General features: G+C 42.4%; 1 protein-coding gene and 1 long non-coding RNA gene across 2 annotated transcripts in view; one reads left to right on the forward strand and one right to left on the reverse strand.

Annotated features, from left to right (window-relative positions):
• L3MBTL4 (L3MBTL histone methyl-lysine binding protein 4) overlaps nucleotides 1-25,334 on the forward strand; it is a 243,846-nt gene that overhangs the window by 118,264 nt on the left and 100,248 nt on the right. Inside the window, 1 exon segment of the mRNA XM_053743522.1 lies at nucleotides 24,530-24,704. Within this exon segment, the coding sequence (XP_053599497.1) occupies nucleotides 24,530-24,704 (175 nt within the window).
• Nucleotides 6,409-11,363, reverse strand: LOC125134443 (uncharacterized). The gene is made up of 2 exons (XR_007136635.1): nucleotides 8,789-11,363; nucleotides 6,409-8,607 (listed from the first exon to the last, which is right to left on the reverse strand). It is a non-coding gene; the product is annotated as an uncharacterized LOC125134443 (long non-coding RNA).

Here is a 25,334-nt window from a genome sequence, read left to right on the forward strand (position 1 = left end):
TAATGCTCTTTGAAGTTTCCCTCCTGTGCGTGGCCCTGGGGCCTCACCCTGGCAGCTCCTGGGACCCCGAGGAGCTGCTCACAGCTTCTCCTCCCTTCACGGCAGTGGCTTCCCCCACACTATTCTTGGGCAGGTATTCGCTTTGCTTGGATTCTGAAAGTCATAGTTGGCACACTGCACAGTGTTCCAGCAGCTTCCCTGAACTTTTCTCATCTGGTGTGGCACAAACGTTGAATTGCTATTCTTGTTTATTGTACCTAATTATGAATGCTGTGAGACTATCTGATGTAGTTTTCTCCGTCAAGTAGCCTTTAATGGCCTAAGAACTTCAGAAGAAACTAGGACTTCCTGTCATGGCTCAGTGGGTTAAGGACCTGATGTTGTCTCCATGAGGATGCAGGTTTGATCCCTGGCCTCCCTCAGTGAGTTAAGGATCTGGCATAGGTCACAGATGCAGTTCTGATTCAACCCCTGGCCTGGGAACTTAACATATGCCTCAGGTATGGCCATGAAGAGAAAAAAAAAAAAAAAAAAGAATCAAAACTAGAAGAACTAGAGAAGCATTTTTTAAAAAGGGATTCTGTGAAGCTAAGGGGAAAAATGAAATACTGAGCACATGTTATAGTGAGAAGAATGGGACTTTCTAAAAAAAATTACTTTTTAAAATTAAGATACAGTTGAAGGACAGTATTATAAGCTACAGGTGTACCACATAGTGATTCGCAATTTTTAAAGGTTATCTTCCATTTCTAGTTGTTATAAATACTGGCTATATTCCATGTTCTATACAGTATATCCTTGTAGCTTATTTAGTTTATACATAATAGTCTGTGCTTCTTAACCTCCTATCCCTATCTTGCTCCTCCCCACTCCCCTTTCTCCACTGGTAGCCACTAGCTTGCTATCTGTCTGTGAGTCTGCTTCTTTTGTGTTATATTCACTAGTTTGTTGTATTTTTTAGATTCCACATATGAGTTATATTATACTGTATTTGTCTTTCTCTGACTTATTTCATTTAGCATATTACTTTCCAAGTCCACCCATGTTGCTGCTAATGGCAAAATTTCATTCTTTTTATAGCTGTATAATATTCCCTTGCATATATGTACCACATCTTCTTTATCTATTCCTCTGTTGATGGACACTTAAGTTGCTTCCAGGTCTTGACTATTGTAAATAACGCTGCTATGAACATTGGGCAGCATGTATTGTTTCAAATAAGTGTTTTCACTTTTGGGGATGTATGCCCAGGAGTGAGATTGCTGGCTCATATGGTAGTTCTGTTTTTAGTTTATTGGGAAATGTCCCTACTGTTTTCCATAGTGGCTGTAGCAGTTTACATTCCCACCAGGAGTGTACAGGCGTTCCCTCTTCTCCACATCTCCCCCAACATTTGTTATTTGTGGTCTTTTTTTGATGAAGGATGGAATATTTTTAGGGAACCAGAAGGCAGGAGATATTTCATCTCCAGAGCTCCTGGGGCCTCCTGGTGACAGTGCTGTGCCTGGGTTGTGGCTCCTCTCTTTGCCCAGGCAGAGCAGGGCTCCTGTGAGCAAGGGGAACATCTTCAAAAGCTTAGTGATTCCTTTGTCTCATAAAAGAAAAATAAAAAGCAATGAGTGCGTCTGTTTGGCTCCTCTCTACAATGGAAAGGATGAAAATTAGACAATTGGGTTGTCCTTGAACTTGCATTTTTGAATAGAATTTATAAGGCATTTAGACCATCCAGTAAATAAATTGACTCACCTGTGGAACGCTCGTATTGAACACTTTCTGTGTTCAAGGAATGTTGGTGAACTTCTTCGGGGGATAGCGTTGACCTCAAGGCGGTTGATGGAGGGTCGAGGTCACGGGCGAGGGAAGTCAGCTCTTCCCAGGGCCGTATGTCTCCTGCTTTAACCATCTTCAGTGACTGTGTCTTGACCCATTTTATCTTTAAGGTGCTAGTTACTCACTGACTGACTGTTTCCATTTTCAGTTAATACATTGATTTCTTTTTAAACAACCAAATCTATTTTTAATTTATTCCAGGTTATCACATTCTGAATGTCATTTACCAAGTTATTCAGTTTACTTATATGACTGTGTGCATAAGTTAAGAATTTATTTAAATCATCTTGTAATTAACTGGGTAAAAACTCTTTTGCTATCATTCATAACCTCTGGGTTTTGTTTTCATGTTATTTCTGTTATTGTAATCTAAAGTTTACGTAACTGTAAAAGGTGAAGATACTGTTCTTCTGTATGTATCTTGGGTGGTATCTGTTAAGAATATTACACATACCTTTACGTGTGCTAGAAATTTGCCATAGTACACTCAAGGTTATCACTATACACTTTGCTTCTTATATGTCAAAGCAAGAGTTGAGAATTTTGAAATGTTGCTGCATTCTTCCAGAATCCTAGATGTGCCATTATAGTCATGTCTAGCTTGAGTTTTCCAAAGAATTTAAATTAAATGACCTAAAATGAAAGTGTTTTTTAACTTGTGATAAATATATACCTTTACCAAAGGGTCATCATTCTACAGTTTGCTTTTTACAGTCTGGTCCAGAAGATTTGTAAGAAGATATTCTTACATTTTTTTTTTTTAAAGAAGAAAAATAAAACAAGAAACTCCCTCCAGTTTCATATAAAACAACTCCATTGACTTCTGCTTCCAAAGCCTTCAGGAAGGCTCAGAGTGTAGAGCTGCTTTAAGGCAGGAGGCTAGTTTGGCTGCTCTTCTAGAAAACACTCCCAGGCAGTGAAACGCCTGCAAGTAGTGAATGTTGTTTTTACCATTTTATGTCAGAATTTCTCATTCTGATATTGAAGTTTTGGTGTGAAAGGAAGTCAACAATATTCTTAAAATAAGTTGTCAGCATCTTGTTTTGAACAGCTGACAAGAACAGTGACATTAAGATATCGGTGAAGATGTTTGAAAATAACATATCACTGTAAGAGATCAGATGGACCCCACGGTGTCCTTTTTAGATGGATTTCTGACAGGTTTATTTTCAATTCCATGTAAATAGTCAAGGGGTTAAAAATAATATTCACTGCTGTTTGGAGTTCGTGTAGAAGCCGCATAAACCATTATTTGAAAGAAATTGCATCAGTTCTTATCTGTATGAAAATAAGACTTTTGGCACAAAATTATCACACAATTTCCATTTTATTTGAATGAGTTTACATAGTGAATAAAAAGAAGTAGGTGTGTTTGTTAACACAGAAATATTTAAAGATGACAATATTGGGACTATGAAATATAAACCTACTTTAAAGCCAGGGTCCAGGATTAGATATGTTGTTTTTTTCCTAAATGAACAGAATGTAGATTCTGGAAGACTTGGTCTACTTCTGTACCACAAAACACACAAAGGTCATTTATTCAGGAACCAGTGATCCTTCCTTACCCAGAGCCAGGTGTGGTGCCGACCTAAGGACCTGCCGCCCCATGCTCCACGGGAGTGCAGGGCCGCCTGGCAGTGTCACCCCACAGAGGGCACAGATGGAGAAGGAACGCCTGCTGCTCAGAAGCGAGGGGTCGGGTAAACCTAAGATGTGCAGGTGCTCCCCATAGAAGCTTCTGACACAACTCAACCTGTACTTGTGGTTTATCTGGAACTGTTTGGCCAACTTAGGAATAATGATGGAAACTGTTTCAGGCATTTTTTTTCTTTGCATATCTGTCCCTACCTGTGTGGGGTGTCTGTCAGTTAATGTCCAAGGTTTCAGCCTGGCCTAGCTGGACTCCAGACCTGGCATTTGCTATAAAATGTGGGGCAGATTACCAGGCTGTTCTTAGCTTCAATGTTCTCGTCTGTAAATGGGAGGTCTGTGCCATAGAAAAGGTTATAAAAACAGGCAAAAGTCTTAATGTACTTTATGATACAGTATCATATGATTGAAATCTTAGCTACAGGAAGTATAAGCAGAAAAAACAATAATAGTAGGAGACTTTAACTCATCAATTTGAGACTATGGTAGATTAAATACGCAAAGCAGATACAGATATATAGACTCTGAATACCACAATTTAAAAAAGAAAATTGGCGAGAAGATATATTTCAAACTGTAAAAAGAATAAACCTTCTTAAAAGAGCTTTTCAAAATGCAACCATTAGGCCACAGACAACTTAATAAATTTGGAAAACCAAAACAGATAAGACCCATTCTCTGATCAAGTGCAATAAAACAAGAAGTTACCTTGAAGACCTGCAAAAGCATCCATAAATACAGCTGAAGCAATCAGAGGGTCAAAGGACACCCAGACCCACAGGTCAGAAAACCCAGGTGGAATGTGCCAAGGACACTACAGGGAGAAAGTTTGGGACGTCGCTGTGTGTGTTCAGAGGGAAACGTACACCTAACACAACAAGGAAGAGTGAAAATAAACTATCCAAAACTTCCAGTGGAAAAAATTACCAAAAAGAGCAAACTAGAGGTTGAAATAGATGGACTGGAACACAGAAAGCCCGCAAATGGCTGGAAGTATCCAGGAGTTGGTTTTCTGAGACAAAATAACACTGCAGCAATAATTAATCCAGGCCGGGACAGGAGACAGTCGTGTGGCCCTCAGAGAGGAGGGGCTCCCTTATCCAAGGAATTGGGGGCCCACTCTTGGGTTTCTTATTCCATGGCTCTGACTTTTTGAGTGATATTTTGTCCTAAGTCATTGGTCTTCCTTTTAATTGAGGCCTGTGGATCTCCTGGTGCCTCTTATCTCCTGACATGATGTTCTTAGATGGAGAGTTTCCTGGTCAAGGATGACATTTCCCCCTCATACTTCTGCCTCTAGGGTGGGTTTGGGGTGAACACTCCCTGGCCTCATCACAAGGCATCAGGCCTCTCCCCTCTTAGCCCTGCTCTGGGCAGGCCCAGCTCCTGCTCAGTGACCCCTCACCTGCGAAGCCCTTCTCTGCTGCGTCAGACACATCAGGGCCTGCAGCAGGTGGCCCTCCCGGAGTCCCCCTTCTCATCACCCCATCTGAACCTGTTTTTCTGCAGGTGAGCCACACGGCTGTCTTCCTGGGGAAGTACCTGCCCCCTGGATCCCCTCTGCCCCCTTTTGTCATATTTTTGCTGGGTTCTGAGTCTTTTCCCTACTTTACTGTCACCTTCAGTTAAAACATTTATCCTGCCAAGAGAGTACGTTAATGACATGTGTTCACATTTATCTGATTCCTCTGTCACTTGGCCTGTCATTTTCTTTGACTTTGTTCACCACATAATGAAATTGAACTGGGTGAAAATTTTAAAATAAACTTGCAGATGTATTTTACTTTAATAGTAAAAGGAAAAAGAGTACCTGAGTTTAGATAACACTTCATTCTCAAAATGACTAATTAATTACCCAGTTTAGTAAAAGCATTGATAATGTAACAAAAGATCAGACATGGGTCTTTAAATCACATCTATCCATTACTATAAAATTCTTGAAGGTTAATGCATATGTCTGACCTAACTGAACTCAGTTTTATAAATCTTAGTTTTATAGCAACTGGGGCATTGATTTCCAAAGGTACTATATTATTTGACATTTTAAGGATTTTATTAATTACAAAATTTCAAACTACATAGACTGCCAATATTATGGAAACTATCCTTACCATGTTTCATTTTTTAGCCTTTCGTCCCATATTTTTTTTTTCTATGAATGGAATCAAGCAGAATAATCAAATTTTTGTCAACATGTCAAGTCATTTCTCCTGTTGTTAAAAATCCCTCTGACGTGTTAATCAGACAGTACTTGGTACTAAATTTCATGACTGTTGTGTCTCTGTAAGTTAGAAATGACTCTTTGTCCTTATTTTTCCTTGACCTTTAATTTACATTGCCTCACTGTCAATAGTGCCAAACAGAATTGTTTTGAGTGTTTAGAAAATCTTTGCCTGCTATATTATATCTAGGCTTCTATGTCATTTTATTTAGGTGTGCTTTTTGTGAAGAACATATAAATATCTTAAAAATGAAATCCCATCTTTTCTTCATGGTAACAGAGTTTGACCTATTTGCAGTTATTGTTACAATTATTGTATAAATGTTAATGTAACAACTTGGTTTTTGCCTTAAATGTTTTTTATGATGTAGGTAGAGCAGGGAAGGGACCTTCCTTCCCCCCTCTTTAGAAAGTTAGTTTGTTGAAAACTTGTTTTAGAAGGTAGGCTTTATTATTCTAATGGCTAAAGTTTCTCAAACGCATTCTTAAATTTACATTTACTTAACTATGAAAGTCATTGCAACACTAATCTTTGGCTTTCTTTTGTGAAACTCGAGATACTAAAGGCTTTTCTTTTTTCCCCAATCCAACATACCCTCTTATAGTAAATGAACTTTAGGGGTTATATAGTTTATTCTTTTCTTTCTTTCCAGTTTTTAAGCAACGTGATCAACTCTTGGGTGAAAAAGTGGGCAAACTTTGCAATTTTTAAAACCATATAGTTTTATTTCTACACATTTCACTGGTTCTGGTGGTGGCATCACTTTTTTCCAGCTACCAGTTCCTTCTCATTTCTTAACGTCTTTTAATTCTGTTCCCGCATAGTTCTTTTCAGTTTGTTTTAATACGTCACTAGTGCCTCCGTGCTGTATTTACAATCTTTGGACATCAGAGTCTGTGCCTTCCCCAGGAGAGGAGATGGAGGTTTTAGCCCAGAACCTTCTCTCAGATTTCGGTGATGCTGCTATCTGTCATCCTCCAGTTGTGGCTTCGGGGTCGGCAGAGTCTGATCCTGCCCCAGTGACGGTCCTTCAGGGGTGGCCCACCCTTTCTGTCAAGGTTCTGTAGGATACCTTTATATCCCTGCATATGTACAGATGAAATGTCAAATCCCATGCATATGTCGAGATACTTTTTCTTTCCGCCAAGTTCACCTGTCACACATGTCCTCGAGCGGTTTTCAGACCGAAGTCCTCTTTCATATCAGCTCATTTTTTTTCTCCAAGTATTTCTTAGAGTTTTCTTTATATTCTGACTGGATTCCTCTCTCCAGAATTTCTGTTCAGGGATGTAGGATCTCTGCTTCCTCTGCCTGCCGCCACCTTCTCTCCTCATCACCCCCCTTCCCTTCACAGCCCCCACCCTTCCCTGGGAAATGGGGCGTCGCCTGTGTGCTCTGGGAACAGGTTAGAGCCTTTGTGCCTCCAGATTTCCACCTGGTGACTGTGTTTGATACAAAACTTGAACGTGGACATTCTTCCTTTGGAAGGAGTCTGTTGCACAAGAGAATAACAATCATATAGGACGTTATATTTGCCTATCGTATAACCACCTGCAGGATGTCTCCACATACACGATTTTACTTAACACTCAGAGCAGCCCTATGAGGTAGGTTTTCTTATCCCTATTTTATACATGAAAAAAGTGAGTCTTTGACAGTTTGCATCACAGCACAAGAAGGAGGAGACAGATTTTACACTAAATGTCTGCAGATGGCCTGTCTGTTGCTCTTTCCCCTGCTCCCAGACCCAGAGTGGAACCAGACATGGTAGGTGAAGATCAGGAAGATTTAAGGTCAGGGGGCGGGGGGAATGGTTACAAAACTACACACAAACCTGCTCCATCCAGACAGTTGGCTGTTAAGGAGATGCTTAAGAGACATTTTCTCTCTTGAGACAATGGCAACCCAAAATGATGTCCAGGTTCCCTTTCAAACAGTCAACTTTTGATTCTCAGCCCCAAAATACACACACACACACACACACACACACACACACAGTTATTTAAAGACAACTCTAGTTGTTACTCATAGTTTGTTATGGAAAATAAAGAGGAATATAAGCTCCCTGAATGCCTTTGCCACTTGGCATGTAAAGCTGTTGAAACCTCCTTATGAAACATGAAGGGTCAGGAAGGAACTTAGCCATCAGAAATCCAAAATAAAACCTTCAGTTCTGGAAATACTAAGTTGGGTAGGATGATTTTAATCATCCCTTTGTCTTGATTATTCTCATTTTGATGAAATAATAAATACACACCATACTCCAGGTTCTGCTGTTATGGGTCACTGCCCACATATGTCAGATTTCATATTCACTTGCCTGTCTTTATATGGAGCCAGATGGGGCGGTATATTGCCTGTATATAAGAACTAGCTGTTATTATTTTCCAAATTCCTTTAGCGAGCTCAGGGATGTGTTGGGGTTGGTTCAGGATTGCATTAGAAAGGCCAGAGCAAAAACCCAAGGTAAGTATTGTGGTGCCAGGTATCTACAAATGGTGGCGCTGATGACTTGAAACAGACTCAATGGCCTTGACCTCCGTTGTAGTAACACATGCTGCAAAAGGCGCAAATGTGAAAGAGAACAAATCTTTCTGCAGGTAATAAATGGACTTTGGTCTTGGAAGCCTCCAGAAGGTTGTAAGCATCAATTATGTAGTAAATAGCAAAATTAATTTCAAAGGATACAGCAATTCCATTCCTGGTTAAATGCCCCACGGCAATGTGTGAAAGACATGAGCCAAAGGCTTGTAGCTGCATCGTTGATAAATGCTCAAATCTGCATCTTCCCCAGGGCCCAGCAGAAGGGGTGGTGGCTGGTGGCAAGTTTACACAGAGGACAGAAGACGCTTAGCAGGGAGGAGAACGGACAGACCAGCTACACACAGACGAGGCCTGTGGACTAAGGATGACCAAAACCTTTGAGCAAAACACGAAGAGCCAACACTGCATAATTCCGTTAATCTAAGGGGCAGAAACGGGCAAAATATTCTACCCTAGAAACTCCAGGACTGTGATACTCCTGGGGGCTGCCCAGAGGAGGGGATGGAGAGGCTACTGGGGCGGTGGTCTGTTTCTCCTACCGGTGCTCCTTGCAAGCCTTGCGCAGTCTGTGGAAACAACTGATCATCCGGGTCTTCTGTGTGAAAAGCCTCTCAGGAGAGAAAAGTTCACAGTTACTCCAAAGACACTGAGGTAGCCCCTCCTAGCTGTCATTTCCCCAGGTTTCTACATGCTGACCCGCTGGGTTTGGTGGACCTAGCACCAATGCGACATGATCCCAAGCCAGAGAAGCCCTCCCATCACTTTTGCTCTCTCCATTGGAAATCTGACATTTCCAGAGGCAGTGACAGCAGCCCTGGGCTCTGACCAACTCAAGGGCAGGTGGCCTACCTCCAGCGCCCCCGTCACCAACAGGTATTTGCATCTCTCCTTGGGGGTTCACAGCCCGCAGCTCCCATTTTCACTTTTGTTCTGCTTTGCATGCCTCTCTCACAGATTAACAATTAACAAACAGAACAGAGTAAAAAGTGGAAATTTCCCTGAGTTAGGAGTTAGGAGACCTGCTTGTCTGCTCTGTGTGCTACGGTACGTTGCTCCGCTGGTGACTGTTTTGCTTCCTTTCACTTAACTTTAGTGGAGAAGTGGCTTCTGTGAGACCGCAGGTCCTGCAGAGGATAGTGAATGTGACCTTGAACTCCTTCCAGTAAGACTTATATTTCATGAAGAACCATGAATTAAAATTAAGGGTGGGACACCCACACCTCCCCACATGTGAACGAACTGTGGAGTCTTCTGTCAGTGGGTAATTGGCTGGGCTCGTGTGCTGTTTCAACCCCACTGTAAAGAGATGCTGCACTCTTAGGAGGAGTGAAGTAGCAGGTACCACTGTCTGTTTCCTGCAGGTACCTGTGTACACACCTGAGGGACCCTCCGCCTCCTCCTCTCAGCCCAGCCACCCATGCATTTGTCTAAGACTCCTTGCTGCTAATTCACACACATGGAAGAACCTTTTAAAAGAGAAAGAAGACCCAGGTTTAGGCAGCAAACTGGTGTCCTGTCCGGAGCCCAGGTGCATTGCCAAGGCTTTCAGGCAGCCTTCATGCCCTGCCTGCCTCCAGCTTCCATCCCCCACCATCCACAAACTGTAGCTCCAAACAGGTCCAAATTCTTGTTTCCAGAGGGATGTGCTAAGGATTTCAGCAGTGTCCCTAGCTATCACATTTTAAAAGATGCAGCTAGCAGCTGGTGGCAAAGGACATCAATGCTCTCGCTTTCTTTAGCTTCCATGTAATGCAATTAAGACCGTTAGTAAGTGGTGGAAAGTCAGCGACAGACACAGTCTGCCACTCTGGGGACACAGAGATCAGCCTTGTAAAGGAGCTCTCTGAAGGGAAGGACGCTGTCCTGGGAGCAAGACAGACTGTGCCAGCATCACAAGACAGTGCTGGGTACATTTAAGTGTGTCTGTGCCTTGGTGGGAACATGGGTTCTAACTGATCAGAGAGCTGCTCTCGGTGGCATAACCCCCAAAGAAGGAAGATGCTGTCATTATCAGCCATCGTGGTGTCCCTAAACAGTATTTTAAAATAAGGTACGTAATTGGCCAATGAAACATGTAAGGATTTCTTCAGAATGGAGTAGCTAGATACTTCAAAGAAAAACACCGTGGAAATTTATGACTTAAAAATAGTTAAAACAGAATTTTGCATTTATCTTCAATAAAAACCAAAGTCTTTAACAGAAATATATCCCCTGGAATGGCTTAGGTGGTTTTCTTTCCTCACCGTTCTTACCTATTCATTGAACGAGCCTTTACTGAATGCCCTTTATGTGTCCAGCGTTGTGCTGGGTAGGATCTGTCTGTTTCTAGCTCACGGCTGAGGGAAGGAGAGGAATCTGTGATGTTAGGTAAATGGCGTGAGAAAGGTCTGTTTGGGGAGCCTTGTGTGGGTGGTCGTATGATGGTCTCTGGAGCTAGTCTAAGCGTTTCAAGAAAAGTTTCCCAGGAAAGATCCCTTCCTGAGTCCTGAGGGGTGAGTGAGGATTAGCCAGTCAGAGGAGGGAGAAGGGGTACTCCAGCAAGAGGGGGCAGCTGGAGCACAGAACCCATATGTGTGGATGTTTGTGTGTGTGTGTGTGTACACATGTGTGCATGAATGCGCTTGCGGGTATGTACCTGTATGAGACGGCACTTAATTTTAATCTCACGTGTCTAGAGCCTGGAGTTGGGTGGTGATAATGGGGGCCATGGGGGGATAGATGAGGCTGATGATGTGACCGGAGCCATTGCCATTGTGGTCCTAAACCTCTCCAGCCTGTCCTGGCCGTGAGCCTCCTCAGCCTCTCAGGTAGGACTTTATAAGTCTAGACGTTTCAGCCTGCATTCGGGTTTGAGCCGTTCAGCATTCAGCCATTCAACAGGAAAGGTCTGTTGTTGCCTTTCCTTGGGTGCCTGGGCTGGATGCTGACTGGCGCCTGTCACTAGTGTTTCTGATGTGAAAATAAGGGCTAGCTCTTCCTTCTTGTGCTACTAATACAGAAATTAGACATTCTACCCCCTGAATTTACTCCCCAGTCTCCAGCTGGTCCAGGATGTGGCATTAAGAATGCATCCTTTTGAAGTTCCCTGGTGGCCTAGCGATTGAGGATCCCATGTCGTCACTGCTGTGGCTCAGGCTTCTTCCCTGGCCTGAGGACTTCCACGTGCCCCGGGAGTGATGCAGCCAAAAAATAAAAATAAATAAATACACAAATAGAATACGTCTTTTCTAACCACGTCAATGTGGTTTTAACTGTTAATAATCCACTGAGAAGTTTTCATAATGACACTGCAGTATTGGGTTTCCATTGTGTGCCAAGATTTTGATCTATGAGGCTGAATTTCATTATCACAGCACACATTTTACAACAGACATGACCTTCATTCCATGGTGAGAAATCTGTGGTGATTTTGGATGGCTGGCATCTTCCTGGTTACCAGTCAGTGGCAGAGCCAGAGTTTGAATGTGGGCCACTATGATCCTGACCTTACACCGAGTCCTACCTCTGTCTCCTGCTGTTAAGCCAAGGATGTGGCGCTGCTGAGGGCCTTCTGCCCCAAGGGACACTGGGCAGGAGTCAGCCTCCCTCAGGCCCAGCAATCCCGGGGAAGTGGGCGGATTTCCCTTATGGCAGCTGTTTCGTGGATTTTCTGGGCCCCTCTCCTCTGCTTCCCCACCTCTGCTCTCTTCTTCAGACAGGCCTCCACATCATACTCATTGAGAAAGTCCTAACTGGCCAGCATGGCTCCTTCCGTCCACAGGGAACAGAGGGACCCTTCTCCTGAAGGTCCCTACCCCTGAGCTCTCACCCCCATTACCCGTCCTTCTATATCAGTCCCTCTCACCAGCCATTGTCTGGTCTCCTCCCTTCCAACAGCATCCTCCCCATAAGACCTAAGCACGCTTAGCACATCCATGGAGAGAAGAACCACTGTGCTGCAGAGACAGTGCATAAACCACAGCCAGACACAGTGACTTTCATGTATCTCGCAAACATCATCATGCCAAGTGAAGAAGCAAGGCCCACACAGTGCACCCAGCCTGATGCAAGCAGTGTTTTACAGGGATCCCTGCGCAGCTGGGGAAGCTGTAAAGAAGAGCAGAGGTGATCAAGGGAAGGGATTGGAGCTGGAGAGCGGGGTTGTGTTCTGGTGAGACCTGTGTACCTGCCTCAGGCCGGCATCCTCCGACTGTGTCCTCGTGTGGTGGAACAGGCCAGGTATCTGAGAAGCCTCTTTGCTAAGAGCCTCACTCCCCTCATGAGAGCTCCACTTCCAGAGACTGAGCACCTCCAAAGGCCCCGCCTCCTCCACCATCACGTTGCACATTAGGGTTTCAGCATATGAACTGGAGGATGTGGGGACATAAACTTTCAGACTGTGGTTTAATGCACTAATTCCTTATTCCAGAAACATTGGTTGAAATACTGCTGTGTCCCAGGCACTGTGGTGGAAGCCGCAAGAAGTGATAAAGGGAGTGTCAGACTCTCAAGGACCTTGTTGTCTAATGAGGTTGAAAAGATGGTGAAATGTATGAATACAGGTGATTTAGTACAAAGTAAAAAATAATGAAGCACAGATAAGTAGCTAGGTTTTCAGGGGAGGGAGAGATTAATTTGTGGAGGAGCAATCCCAGAGAGCTTCCCGGCGGAGGTCGTGTTCACAGTCAAGTGAGTGGAGTCAGCCAAGTGCACCTGTGGGTCAGTGGGAGGAGGAGCAGGGAGTGGGGCCAGGGAGCAGGAATGGAAGAGCAGTGGTTTCTTGGCGCCTCCCTCCTCCGCCTTTTGTACCTTCATGGGAAATACGTATTTACCTTGAATGTGTGTGTATGTGTGGGGTGTGTATCTGTGTACGTGTGCACGCAGTGTGCTCTGTTCACTGCATCTCACATGACTAAAACAGTTCTTGGTGTATAATAGGTACTCAATTAATATTTCTGGAAGAAAGAAAGAGAGAAGGTGGGGGCAGGATTTGCATTTGAGTTTGGTCTTGATCTCCAAGTAGGTAGCTCATGACTATTACAGAGGTGATGAAAATATGTTTCAGATGGTGGGATCCCCCATTCTTTGTCTAAGTGTACACTGGAGCTAATTAGAACACCTCGTTTCATGTTTACCATTATAGAGGCATTAAATATCTGGTTTGGGAAAAAAATCATCATGACAGTAAATTCAGGTTGTCTTTGAGCTGTCCATGGTTGGTAGGACAGGACAAGAAAACTGCTCCAGGCTCAGAGGAAGGCAGTGGTTTAATGCTCTTGAAGCAGGTGAATCAGTGAATGTCTTTGAGAAATCCCTTTCTGTTCCTCTCATCTGTGTTTACTACACAAGGAAAAATAGCCATCAGGGGACTCCGAGGAGCCTTTGAGAGCCAGCGTCATCTACTTACTTGCGCTTCCTCCAGCATTTTGGAAGCAAGGTATTCCATAAATACAAGTTGTTACTCCTTAGTTTTCATTTGCTTTTTTTCACACTTCCTCCAATTATATCTGTGTCATAGCTTTACTTTAAATGCAACAAAGCTCCGTCGGTTTTTGTGGAAATACAGTATAGCATTTTTGAGCTGTTTGCAATACACTTTCTTTTTTGAGCCATTGTTCTCTTCTATCACAGTTTCTGAAAACAGAGGAAGCAGTTCCCATTTCAGTGCGTGAACATGTTAGCCTTTAAGTCTAATCAGATAAAACTCAGACATAACACAAAACACAAGAGAATAACCTCTGTTCCTCCAAAGACTCCTGTCCACCTCCTTTGTTTTGTTATTGGTATTTCCAGTTTTGTAAAGCATTTTCTCATGATTTTATCTTTCCTGAAATTGCTTTTGGGGAAACATGAGTGAAAGATGCAGTATACAAACAAATTGCATTAACTATGAAAGACGGATGATTTGAGCTCCGTTCTTGTGATGTGCTGGGGAGTTAACCAGACTCGGTTCATTAACACTAATGGAAAAATTCATCATTTACCATGAGCATCTCCAGACATTGCAGGGTGATTTCTCCCCCTAATTCACTATGTAACTTGACTACTTCTAAATGTACTAAGACCCAAATAGGAGCTATTTTATCAATCATTCATCCTAAAGATTACTTCTCATTAATTTAAATATGAATTCCTTTGAGAGGAGACTTGCTCTCCAAAAGTGATTTTTTTTCTGTATATCTATGACATCCAAGGCACTATATCCTTCCTTAAGTCTCAAAAAATAAGAGTATATGTCTCATATTTTAAATATAATGTACATTCTTACTGTATTTTAAGCACTGCTCGAGATTCAGAAAAAAATTTTTTTTTCTTAATTTGATTCAGAATTCTATATGGAGTAAAGATTTCAAAATATGGGCCTCCTTTGCCTCGTGGAGAGAGAGTTATTCAATATCAACGGCCCATGTACTTTCCTTACAGGCTCTAGAATGTGGCACACTCCACTGGACTTCTAAAGATGCGCTAAGGCAGGCCGCGGGGTATGTGTCTAGCGACTGACCATAAATGTGCTGATCTGACATATCAGAGATAATGTTCATTTGCTCTAAAGCCAAAAGATTATATTTTGAAAGGCTAGGGGTCAGGGCATAAATGGAGCATGTTCAGCAGATTCTCAGAAGGATTTTGATCCCAAAGAGGCTCTGGAATAGTACTGATTAATCATTCAGAAAGGACCTGCAGAGGGGAGGCCAGTGGGAGGTGGGTCACCCGCACAGCGAAACCCAAGCCCGGGGACAGCGACTGTGATGGAGCCCAAACCCCTCTGTTGCACGGACACACTGGCACACTGCCTGCACACGGGGTGTAAAAAGTACAACCAGAAGGAAATAGAAAAAAGCGTTTGGTGGTTCGCAGTGGGAAAACATCTACTGACATTCTCTACTAGAAAGTTTCCAATGTTTAAAGTATATACTGTAAGTTTTCTAAAAACAAACTTTAGTAGAGAGTTTACAAGCGAAAATGAGGACAAGGAAAACCTTGTTCAGGCCCTAAGGTAGGAAAATTCCTAGTCATTTTCATGGTCTAAGTAGATAAGTAAACCTTGCATGCGGGTGGAAAGCATGGAGCAGAAATTGAAGTCTGTGAAGACTGGTAGGATTTCACTGTCATGCAGATAAAACGTAATGACTCAATAGAGATTTAAACAATTTTCAAAAATCCAACAGAGTGAACATTTCGAGCTCCTGAAGTTTCAAAGAAACTGTTCCAGAGAACAGCCACTTTGAGGATAAAGTCATGGGTTAATTTCATCTTTCCATCTTTCCTGTCAAGTGTTGCTTTAGAAAGTGGCCCACCACTGGTCTAAACAGAATGGAGCCTTTATCAGAGAGAAGCTGGCATATAATACTACTGAGAAGAGGTCATGTTTTATGCTAAAAAGAACCCTCAGCTCACCTCCACTAGTTTTCTTCCTCCAGAACATCTCCGCCTTCAACTTTCCCCAAGTGCATACATCTACGCAGACTCATAGCCCCTTGCAAGCTTCAGTATACCAAAAACAGGAGGCAGGCTGGAATGGAAGGCTGACCCCCAGGAAGGGGAGGAAAGGGAGGCAGCCAACCCAGCCCTGCTCTGTGCCCTGGACCAGCCCATGTGCCCTGAGACAGACTCTGTTTCTCCTACTTCTAGGAGCCTCTAGCTGTGAGATCCAGTTCTACAGAACCACACGGAAGAGCAGTCTATGGGCCAGGATAATCTACGCTATTCCAAATTGGACCTGGTTCCAGCTTCTTAGATGGCAAAACTAACGCATCCAGAGAGCTTAAAACACCGACTTATCTAGACAGATTTGCCAACAAGCACATACAGCTGGAACATTTCTATTGCAACCATTTTTGTATAAGCGAGTTTTTAAAGATGGTAATGAACAAAATTAAAGGCAAAAGAAAACCTCTTCTGCCTTTTCAAATACTATGTACCCCCCTACCCCATGTCCTACCTGGAGTCCCTCCCCCCACCCCACCATAATCACCACACTAGCCTCATCTGATGAATTCACTCCAGCATGAAATCACGCTTCCTCACACCATCGCAAGGATGTTGGGAAAACTGTCCCTCAGTCTGCTGCAGCTGGAGGCCAGGGACCACACAGGATGCTCCTGGGCCGCCAGGCTCGGCCAGGGCCAACGCGGAGGGCCAAGGCTTCCAGCTCTGGCATGTGTTGTGAGTGAAGTCTGTGCACACCTCAAACTTGTCCTTGTCCTTGTCCTTGTCCTGAGATTATGAAGCTTGGTGATTAATCCTGTGACTCAAGAACTTGTCACCTGGGGAAAATAAACAAGGTGAATTGAGCGGCAGGAGAAGCCTTTGGCGCTTTGCAGGCAGCCCTGAGGAGCACAGGTGCACAGAGGGAGCAGCGGCCAGTGGCCGGCTGTGCTGAGGCTGACGCATCCGCCCTGGGCTCAGGCCACAGATTCTGCAGGAGGCACCCCAGTCATCCTGCCCGACTCCCCACTCCATGCTGTCTGCTCTGCTCATCTGCAGAAAGAGTCCAGAAGGATCCCTCAGTCCTGTGGATCCCTACCTCTAGCATCACCCTCACAAGCTTACGTTCTGCCTTTGACTCCCAGACTGAGGAAGTCTCCAACTCCCACTGGCTGGTTTTCTCTAGATGCGGCAGAACCAGCTTCTCCTACTCCTGCCACTCTCATGCAGACCCTCCAGCCTGCCTTCCGCACCCCGTCCCTCAGGCTGGCCCCAAGAGGGGGCAGGATGACTTTCCAGACCTTTGACTTTTCTTTCCCTATTCAAGAACCTGCTGCGGATTTCCCGTGGTGGCGCAGTGGTTAACGAATCCGACTAGGAACCATGAGGTTGCGGGTTCAGTCCCTGCCCTTGCTCAGTGGGTTAACGATCCAGCATTGCCGTGAGCTGTGGTGTAGGTTGCAGACGCGGCTCGGATCCAGCATTGCTGTGGCTCTGGCGTAGGCTGGCGGCTATAGCTCCGATTCGACCCCTAGCCTGGGAACCTCCATATGCCGTGGGAGCGGCCCAAGAAATAGCAAAAAGACAAAAAAAAAAAAAAAAGAACCTACTGCATCTCTGAACAGCTGGAACTCCCCCAGGGCCCCCGTTGTGAGGAAGTGTCTCCACAGCCCTGCTGCCCAGCTCCGTTGGTCTCCTCTCATGATCCTGTGATCCAGTCCTATTTCAGGAACCTGGGCCCTGTGCCCTCCTAGGACCTAAATGAAGAAACAATAGCAAGAGCAAAAACAATTTGATGAAAACGGTCCCTTCCCAGATTTTATGTATTTAATGAAATAATGCATATAATGTGAAATGCACTTACAGTGCCTGGATACACATTAAATGTTTAATATATATATATTTCTACTGTTATGGTTATATCATTATTAAACAGGTACTATGCATAATAATAAATCGCAATGTAATTTACACTCTTTTTGCCTTTTAGATTTTTTACTTCGTTTGCCCCTCCAATCAAAGACCCTTGAAGTAGGCTGTCTACCATACTGAGGGTTCCCTAGTGCCTAGTACAGCGCTGTGCAAACACTGGTGTCCTGTAAATGTGGATGGAATGCAATGGCAGCAGCTCTGCCTCCTGCCACTCACACAGGGTGCTGCTTGCACGCTTGTGTAGCCAGGTTAGGTGGAATGTTGTATTTGTCTGTGCAGATGTGATGTTCGTTTGCGTGTATGTAGCTATGAATATTTAAATTCTCATTTAAAAACATGGAGTTTCAAATCTCTTTCTGGCAGAAAGTCAAGCCTGTCTCTTCTCTATTTTCTTCTTCTTGGTCACGGTTTTATAAATTACAGCTTGTCCCAATTAAAAATTATCCAGATGGCCAGTTCTTCACATTACACTTTAGTCCATGCAGAGAATGGGTCTTTGTTTCTAAAGACTTCCTTTTTTACCACATGTTCTATTCTTGAAGCAACTAAATTTTGGAATGAAATCAGAAAAAAAAAAAAAAAACAATGAACAGTTTAAATTCTCTCAAAGTATTCTAATTTCCCTACTTTTCTCTGTATAATCTATAGTGCCAAAGATGTTATATAAATAGATTAACATCATCAGCATCCACTTGGCAAAGTACCTACTATGTACAAGGCAACAATTTCAGGAATTCTGTCATTGTTGCTTATACTTAATGTATTCAGAGAAAAATCTAATCCCGGAGGCAGTTTTGCAAGGTAGGTAAAAGCCCAGATCCTGGCACAAGGCTCCCCGGATTTCAATCCCATCTCTACAGCTTCCTAGCTCTGTGGCCTTACATTACTTAAGATCTCTCTGTGCATCAGTTTCTTCATCTATAAAATGCAAGTAATAAAGGTACCTATTTCAAGGGATATTGGTGGGAATTGAAAGAGTTAACATATAAAGAGAGCTTAAATCGGAGTATAACACAGAGTAAAAACTATAAAACTGGGAGTTCCCTTTGTGGCTCAGTGGTAATGAACCCAACTAGTATCCGTAAGGATATGGGTTCAATCCCTGACCTCAGTCAGTGGGTTAAGGATCCAGCATTGCTGTAGCTATGGTGTAGGCTGGCAGCTGTAGCTCCGATTAGACCCCTATCCTGGGAACTTCCACATGCTATAGATGTGGCCCTAAAAAAAAAAACAAACTATAGCACTATAATCTGTTATAGATATTCTTATGACTATTAGACTAATCAGGTTGTGTTTTGATGAAATCTTTAAATTTTTTGATAATTTTAATACCTGAATTTAATAGAAATAAAAACATTCATGTATATCAAAATAAAAATATTCACATATATTCATATATTAAAAACATTCATATATATTCATATATATAACCTAATATATATATTAGGTTAGTCTGTTCATCTTTTATAAACTATTTTAGAAAATTATTTTTATTTATATATTATAGATTATATTATTATAAAATATAAAATGTTTTACATGTTGATTCTCGATAATAAATTGTTAAAACTTACTTAAACAATATTTTAGAATAGCTTATGGTAGAAAGTGGTATTGATCATATTTTTTTGAAAGAAATGTTCATTTTTATCCGCAATTACATTGCTACCCTCTGTATTTAATATCTGTATTGTTTATTTTTTAAAAAACAACTGTTTTTAAACAGCTCCCTTCAAGACTTAATTGGATTCCTAATGTTGGTTCTTATTTCTAATTAGGATGGTATTGTTTCACACGCCATAAATTATAGTACACATTTGCCTTTGGTGTGTAAACTAACTTAGAGGAGAGAGAACTGGCAATCAGCTTCTGTACTATGGAGCCTGCCTATATGTATTTGAACCTACAGAAGAGATTTTGTTTACAGACCGTGGAATAACAAAAGTTCATCTTTTCAGTAGAGACCAAAAGGTATCTTCCATAATTCTCCAAAAAACTCCTTAACGCTTTGCTTACAGGACAGGGAGGGCCAGTAGGGCTCCTGTGAATCCTCTTGCATCTTTGAGTGTTTAAGATGACTAAGCTAAGGCTGTCAAAAGGATGCTTTGTTCTCCTGAAAAATATTTTCACTTCAAGTGAAATTTTGTTTTAAAACAATGCATATTTATAAAAGGAGAAAAAAAGTATTGTAAAGCCCTTTGCAGAAAGGTCTTTAAATTAAATGTATTTCAAACTAGGATATCCCAATTTAAAAAATGTATTTGACAGTTTAAGCTATACAAAATAATCTTGACATTTTCATAACACTCAACCAAAATATTAAAATTAAAAGAATGAAAATAACTGGCATGTAGTAACAGAAATGTTCATTGTGAGGATAGAAACACATACTTAGCACTAAAATTGTTTTGATTGAATTAATAATGTAGCATGTCAATCACTTTAATTTACTGCTTAATGTTAACTATGTTGATAACACTCTGTTAGAATTTTTTCAATTGCAATTCTATCTATTGGATCTTCTCCATGTATAGATTATATAAATTACTTAGTACATTCTGCTGCATAATTTTTTTTTTTTTTGGGCTTTTCTAGGGCTGCACCTACGGCATATGGAGGTTCCCAGGCTAGGGGTCTAATTGGAGCTGTAGCTGCAGGCTTATGCCACAGCCACAGCAACATGGGATCTGAGCCATGTCTGCAACCTACACCACAGCTCACAGCAACGCCCGGGTCCTTAACCCACTGAGCAAGGGCAGGGACCGAACCCGCAACCCATGGATCCTAGTTGGATTCGTTAACCACTGCTCCACGATAGGAACTCCAAGCATAAAATTTTAAAAGGCCATTAGCATGGTACCTAGTATACTATCACATTCCTTAAGAATAGTTTATAGCTTGGAAGTTTCTAGTGACCATACATGAAAACGCTTTAGAGGAAACAGCACACACGCACATACACACACACTTTAGCCTTCACTCTTGATGCATTTTTATATTTTCATGTTGCTAATGTCAACATCAAGATGACACAGGTGTTAGAATTATCTCACAAGAATTGTAAAGAAGCCATAGTAAAAATGCTTCCACAGGTAATTACTACATGTTTGAAACAAATGACAAAATGGAAACAACAACTAGTCCAGGATCATAGGGAAAAGAAAACACAGGAAATTCACCTGAAAGAAATATATGAATTCCTAGAAACCTACCAAGACTAAATCATGACGAAATATAGAATATGAACATACCAATAAAGAATAAAAGTGTGGAAGAGTAATTTTAAAACATCATAGCAAAGAAAAGCCCCAGACCAGGTGGCTTCAGTGATGAATCCTACTGAAACATTTAAAGAAGAGTTAACACCAGTCCTTCTCAAACTTCTGCCAAAAAGTTAAGGGGCAAAAACACTTCCAAACTCCTTTTACAAAGCCAGTATTACCCTAATACCAAAGCCAGACAAGGAGAATACAAGAAAAGAAATGTATAGACCAATATCCCTAATGAAAATAGATGCAAAAATCCTCAACAAAAATATAAGCAAACCAAGCTCAACAGCACATCAGGTCACAGAAGTGACCCAGGCCACTGAAGGAACAATGCCAGATCCTTAACCGCTGTACCACAAGGAAACTCCATGAGAAAAATATTTTTAGAACCAAATTTATTTCATCCAACTCTTTGAACTCTGAGTTGTACAATTTTTTTTAAACTCTACTTACGAAGCTTTTGTTCTTAATATTCATACATTTTTCTGTGTGCATTAAATTTTCTAGTATTTTAATAACACTTAATAACAGCTATTTTATGCATAAAAATTAGTCACAATCAGAGAAAATTTACCTGTAGTAGAGTTTGTGTAAACTCATTTTAAAGCCTCAGGATTTTAAAGAAAATTGACTCTGAGACCTTAGAATCTTATATATAGTGACTAGGTTTTGCTCACCTCTATATTTAAGAACAGTATAAAAGAAATCACTTTATATCCTAAGCAGATATTATGAAGCATAATGATTCTTGGAACCTTCCTGGTCTGTATTCCTGGTCTATATATGTATATATGTATCATTGTACTTGCACATAACCTTCATAGAAGTAAAATCATAACAATTTAAGTCCTATGTTAGCTCTTAAAAGTTTCTGTAGAAAGTTATTACAGGTGTTCAATAATTTTAGTAACCTGCATATCAGTATTTGTCATGCCTTTCAATGCCATTGGCCAAGAAATCAATATTTTCTTAAAAATAAAAGATGTTCATTTAACTTTGGTCTGCTGTACCCACATGCTACCCATGTACTAAGTTAAACAGCAGTGAGGGCAGACAGTCTTCCATCTGCTGGGGAGTGGCATGGGGTGGGAAGTGGGTGCTGCTCTTCCTATGTGACAGAGACCATGTGGCACCTGGCAGCAGGATGGGAGTCTGGTCCCAGCAGGACCTCGGCCGGCAGTGTTGACTTATCTCATCCCCTCTTGCTTCCTGATGGACCCCTTCTCTGGCATCTCAGCCTCTCATCCTCTGATGGGGCAGCATGAGGGCTCTCTCACCGCCTCTGCTGTGAGAGGCAAACCCTTGGACAGTCTATTCCATGGATGCTTCCAGTATGAGGGCTCCACTCACTCCCACAAGTAAATCCTTGTGTTTTGAAGATAAAGGAAGAGACTTTAGAATGTAACCTCCCAGCTCAGAACCATTGTCTTATCTAGGCCTTAGAAAGAAAAAAGCATAATTGGCCAGTAAAAGAATTGAGACTGAAATACAGGAAGGCTGGCTTAGTTGCATCAGGGAGGAGCTCTTTCAGTCCAACAGGATCCAGAATCTGATTCCTGGGCTATGTGATGGCAGATTCCTAGATCAGGGCTCCTCCTGGGAGGTGCTTGTCTTTTCCAGATGACTTCATCTTTCCAGGTCAGCAAATAGGTTGTCCAGCGACTTGACGCTCTCCCTGAAATCCTGCTGACCTCTGGTTTTCTATTTATGTTTTGAGTATAGCACTCAAGAGGCTATTTCATCTTTGCTCTTTTGCTTAAAATTGTAATGTCTTCCGACCCTTTTAATGTCGTGTCACAGAAAATGATCATGAGTATTTGGGAAGGCAAGGAATTCAGAGCCCGGAGGAGGCGGCTCAGGCTGGAAGAACCGCCTGGGACTCTGGCCACCCTCCTGGCCGCTCTGAGGATGTATGTACAGCCCAGATGGGAAGCTCCCAGTTAGGTGTGTGGTGACAGTTAGTTATAACCTCCTGGTCAAAACTGTCCATCTCCCAAGATTTGACAGAACATTGGCCCATTATTTTCAGCCAAACAGGGTAGTCTGAGAGAGGCACGTACCAGATTTGATGCTTGGGTATGAGAAGAGGAAATCTTACACCCTGGTCCTGGATGTGCAGGACCTGGAGTCCAAGAGGTGTGGAAATCAGGGGCATCATCTGATCTTCCCACGTGGTTAGGAGCCACCTGGCAAGAATCCAAAAGAAACGAATGGGAAGAAGAATGACAAGGAAGGCAGGGGTCCTGGTCAGTGGGCAGAGCAGAGCATAGAGGATGGCTCCGCACTGCCAGCTGCTATCAGGGGAGGGGCCTTCTTTCTGGGTTGGATTTGGAGGCAGAGGGCTTGTCAGGGGAGGGGCCACCAAGAACAAAGTAGGAACATGGGGCTCCATCCCAGCAGGGCCCCTCGTTCTAGTCACAACAGCAGACAAGGCTTTTAGAAACAAGGACCGGGGCAAATGCTAAGGTCAGGGACGCAGAGCCCAGGAGGCTGAGGCACTAGCCCGGGTATCGGGATGGGGCCCTTTGGACTTTAGAATGAACCACTGGGTTCTGCGACTTCCTCAGGTCAGGATTGGTCTGGGGATATGGTAACAGCACCAGGCTGTGGGATCAGGGGCCCCTATGTGAGGGGAGGAAGGAGGATTCCAGGGCCAACAGGACTTGCCGGGATTCGCTGCTCCAACCCCCACCTCATCACAACCAGCTAAGGACACAGCTCCTGAAAGGAGTGCAGACAGTTTTTAAGGAAAAATATACACTGATAGAGTTTTATTTTTCCATTTATCCTCAGATGTTAAAAATTATACTTCAGTATTCTGAAAAGCAAAACTAGTATCTTTAATTGCAGTCATTTTTAATCTTTTGATAGATAAAATATATGACGAGGGCTACCAAGATCTCAGTTTTAGGTATTTCTGTCCAAAAATCTCTCCTAAAGTTTGTCTGCAACTACCTAGCTCTTTTTTGCTTATTTAGCCTTTACCTTCTATTTATCTATCTTGCTAATGAACTTGGGCCTGACATATTTTATAAATTATTCGGTTGAACTGTATCAAATTCCCAACATTTGACTGTCTCTGACTTTTAAGAACTGCAGCTTTATATGGGTCAACCTGATAGTTCCTGCTGTCTCTTCCTTCTTCTCCTGACAACACACACATGAATTAAGGCAGGTGGAGAGGTGGTCTTCTAGTAGGTTTCAGGAGAACTAGGCAGAAATCTAGATACAGTATTTCTGGATACACGAATGTTAAGAAATAAAAGCATCGTATTCTCCGATACTAGTAAATATGTTTAGTTACCATAGCATTTTGTGAAAGAAGTGGTCAAATCAGGGTATAAATTTGGGAGGATACAAACTGAGCCAGGTGTTGACATGCTATTTTCCTTGCTCCACTGGATATGCATCTTTATGTTATTCTTAGATTTTCAAGGTTTTTAAGTTGTGCTGATGACTGTACCTGTAATACCTGCTGACCAGCGTTCGTCGTCCGAAGCTGAGATGTCAAAGGGCAGTGTGAAAAGAAACTTAAGTGCATGTGTTCAGTGTTCAGTGAAAGGATGTCTCTGTTCATCTTTTCAGTCGTGGTTGTACATCCGATCCAGTGACAGTGCAGCCCTGACGTGTCCTCACAGACCAATGCCTGTGCTCTCCTTTTTATGCTGACCTGTGCTTTTGGCTGCCCATGTTCAGACATGAACTTGAAAAAGGAGGCAATGCTTCACGATCATCTGAGAGAACAAACACAGGCAAACTTGGAGTCAGACTCTGCATATTCAAAATCAAAAAACCTCTGTAGTTTGAACTTCAGCGGAAAGCATGAAAATGTGAATAGTCCATCCAGGTAAGAAACTTAAAAACATTGACCAGAGAGTAGAAAAGAACAAATTTGTTAGGAGTAATGGTTCCTTATGTTTCTTCAATGTGTTTTTTTTATTTCTGGATATTATTATGATCACTGGCTCATAGAATTTATCTAAACATTGATGTGCTTTTAAAAATATTTTTTCTTGGAGTTCCCGTCGTAACTCAATGATAACGAACCCAACTAGTACCAATGAGCATGGGGGTTCGATCCCTGGCCTCCCTCAGTGGGTTAAGGATCCAGCATTGCTGTGAGCTGTGGTGTGGCCCCGCAGCTGCAGCTCTGATATGACTCCTAGCCTGGGAACTCCATATGCCTCAGGTGCAGCCCTAAAAAGACAAAAAAACAAACAAACAAAAAAACATAGTTTTTTCTTCATCCTCAAAAATCGGAGTTTACCTCTGAGCGTAGATAGTACATGTAAGCAGTAGAAAGCAAATCCCACCTGTAAGATTCTGTGACTCCCTATGTCTTTGGGGTCCTCCCGCAGGAGGCACCTCTCTAGCACGTGGTCAAGTCTTTGCATTACCTAAGGTGTCAGGGTCCCCTCCCTCTCTTTCCTGACACGTGTCTTATCATCTTTAATCCCCAAATTCCTCCCAAAGGATT

Source organism: Phacochoerus africanus, chromosome 8, assembly GCF_016906955.1.
Source record: "Phacochoerus africanus isolate WHEZ1 chromosome 8, ROS_Pafr_v1, whole genome shotgun sequence".
Lineage (NCBI taxonomy): Eukaryota > Metazoa > Chordata > Mammalia > Artiodactyla > Suidae > Phacochoerus > Phacochoerus africanus.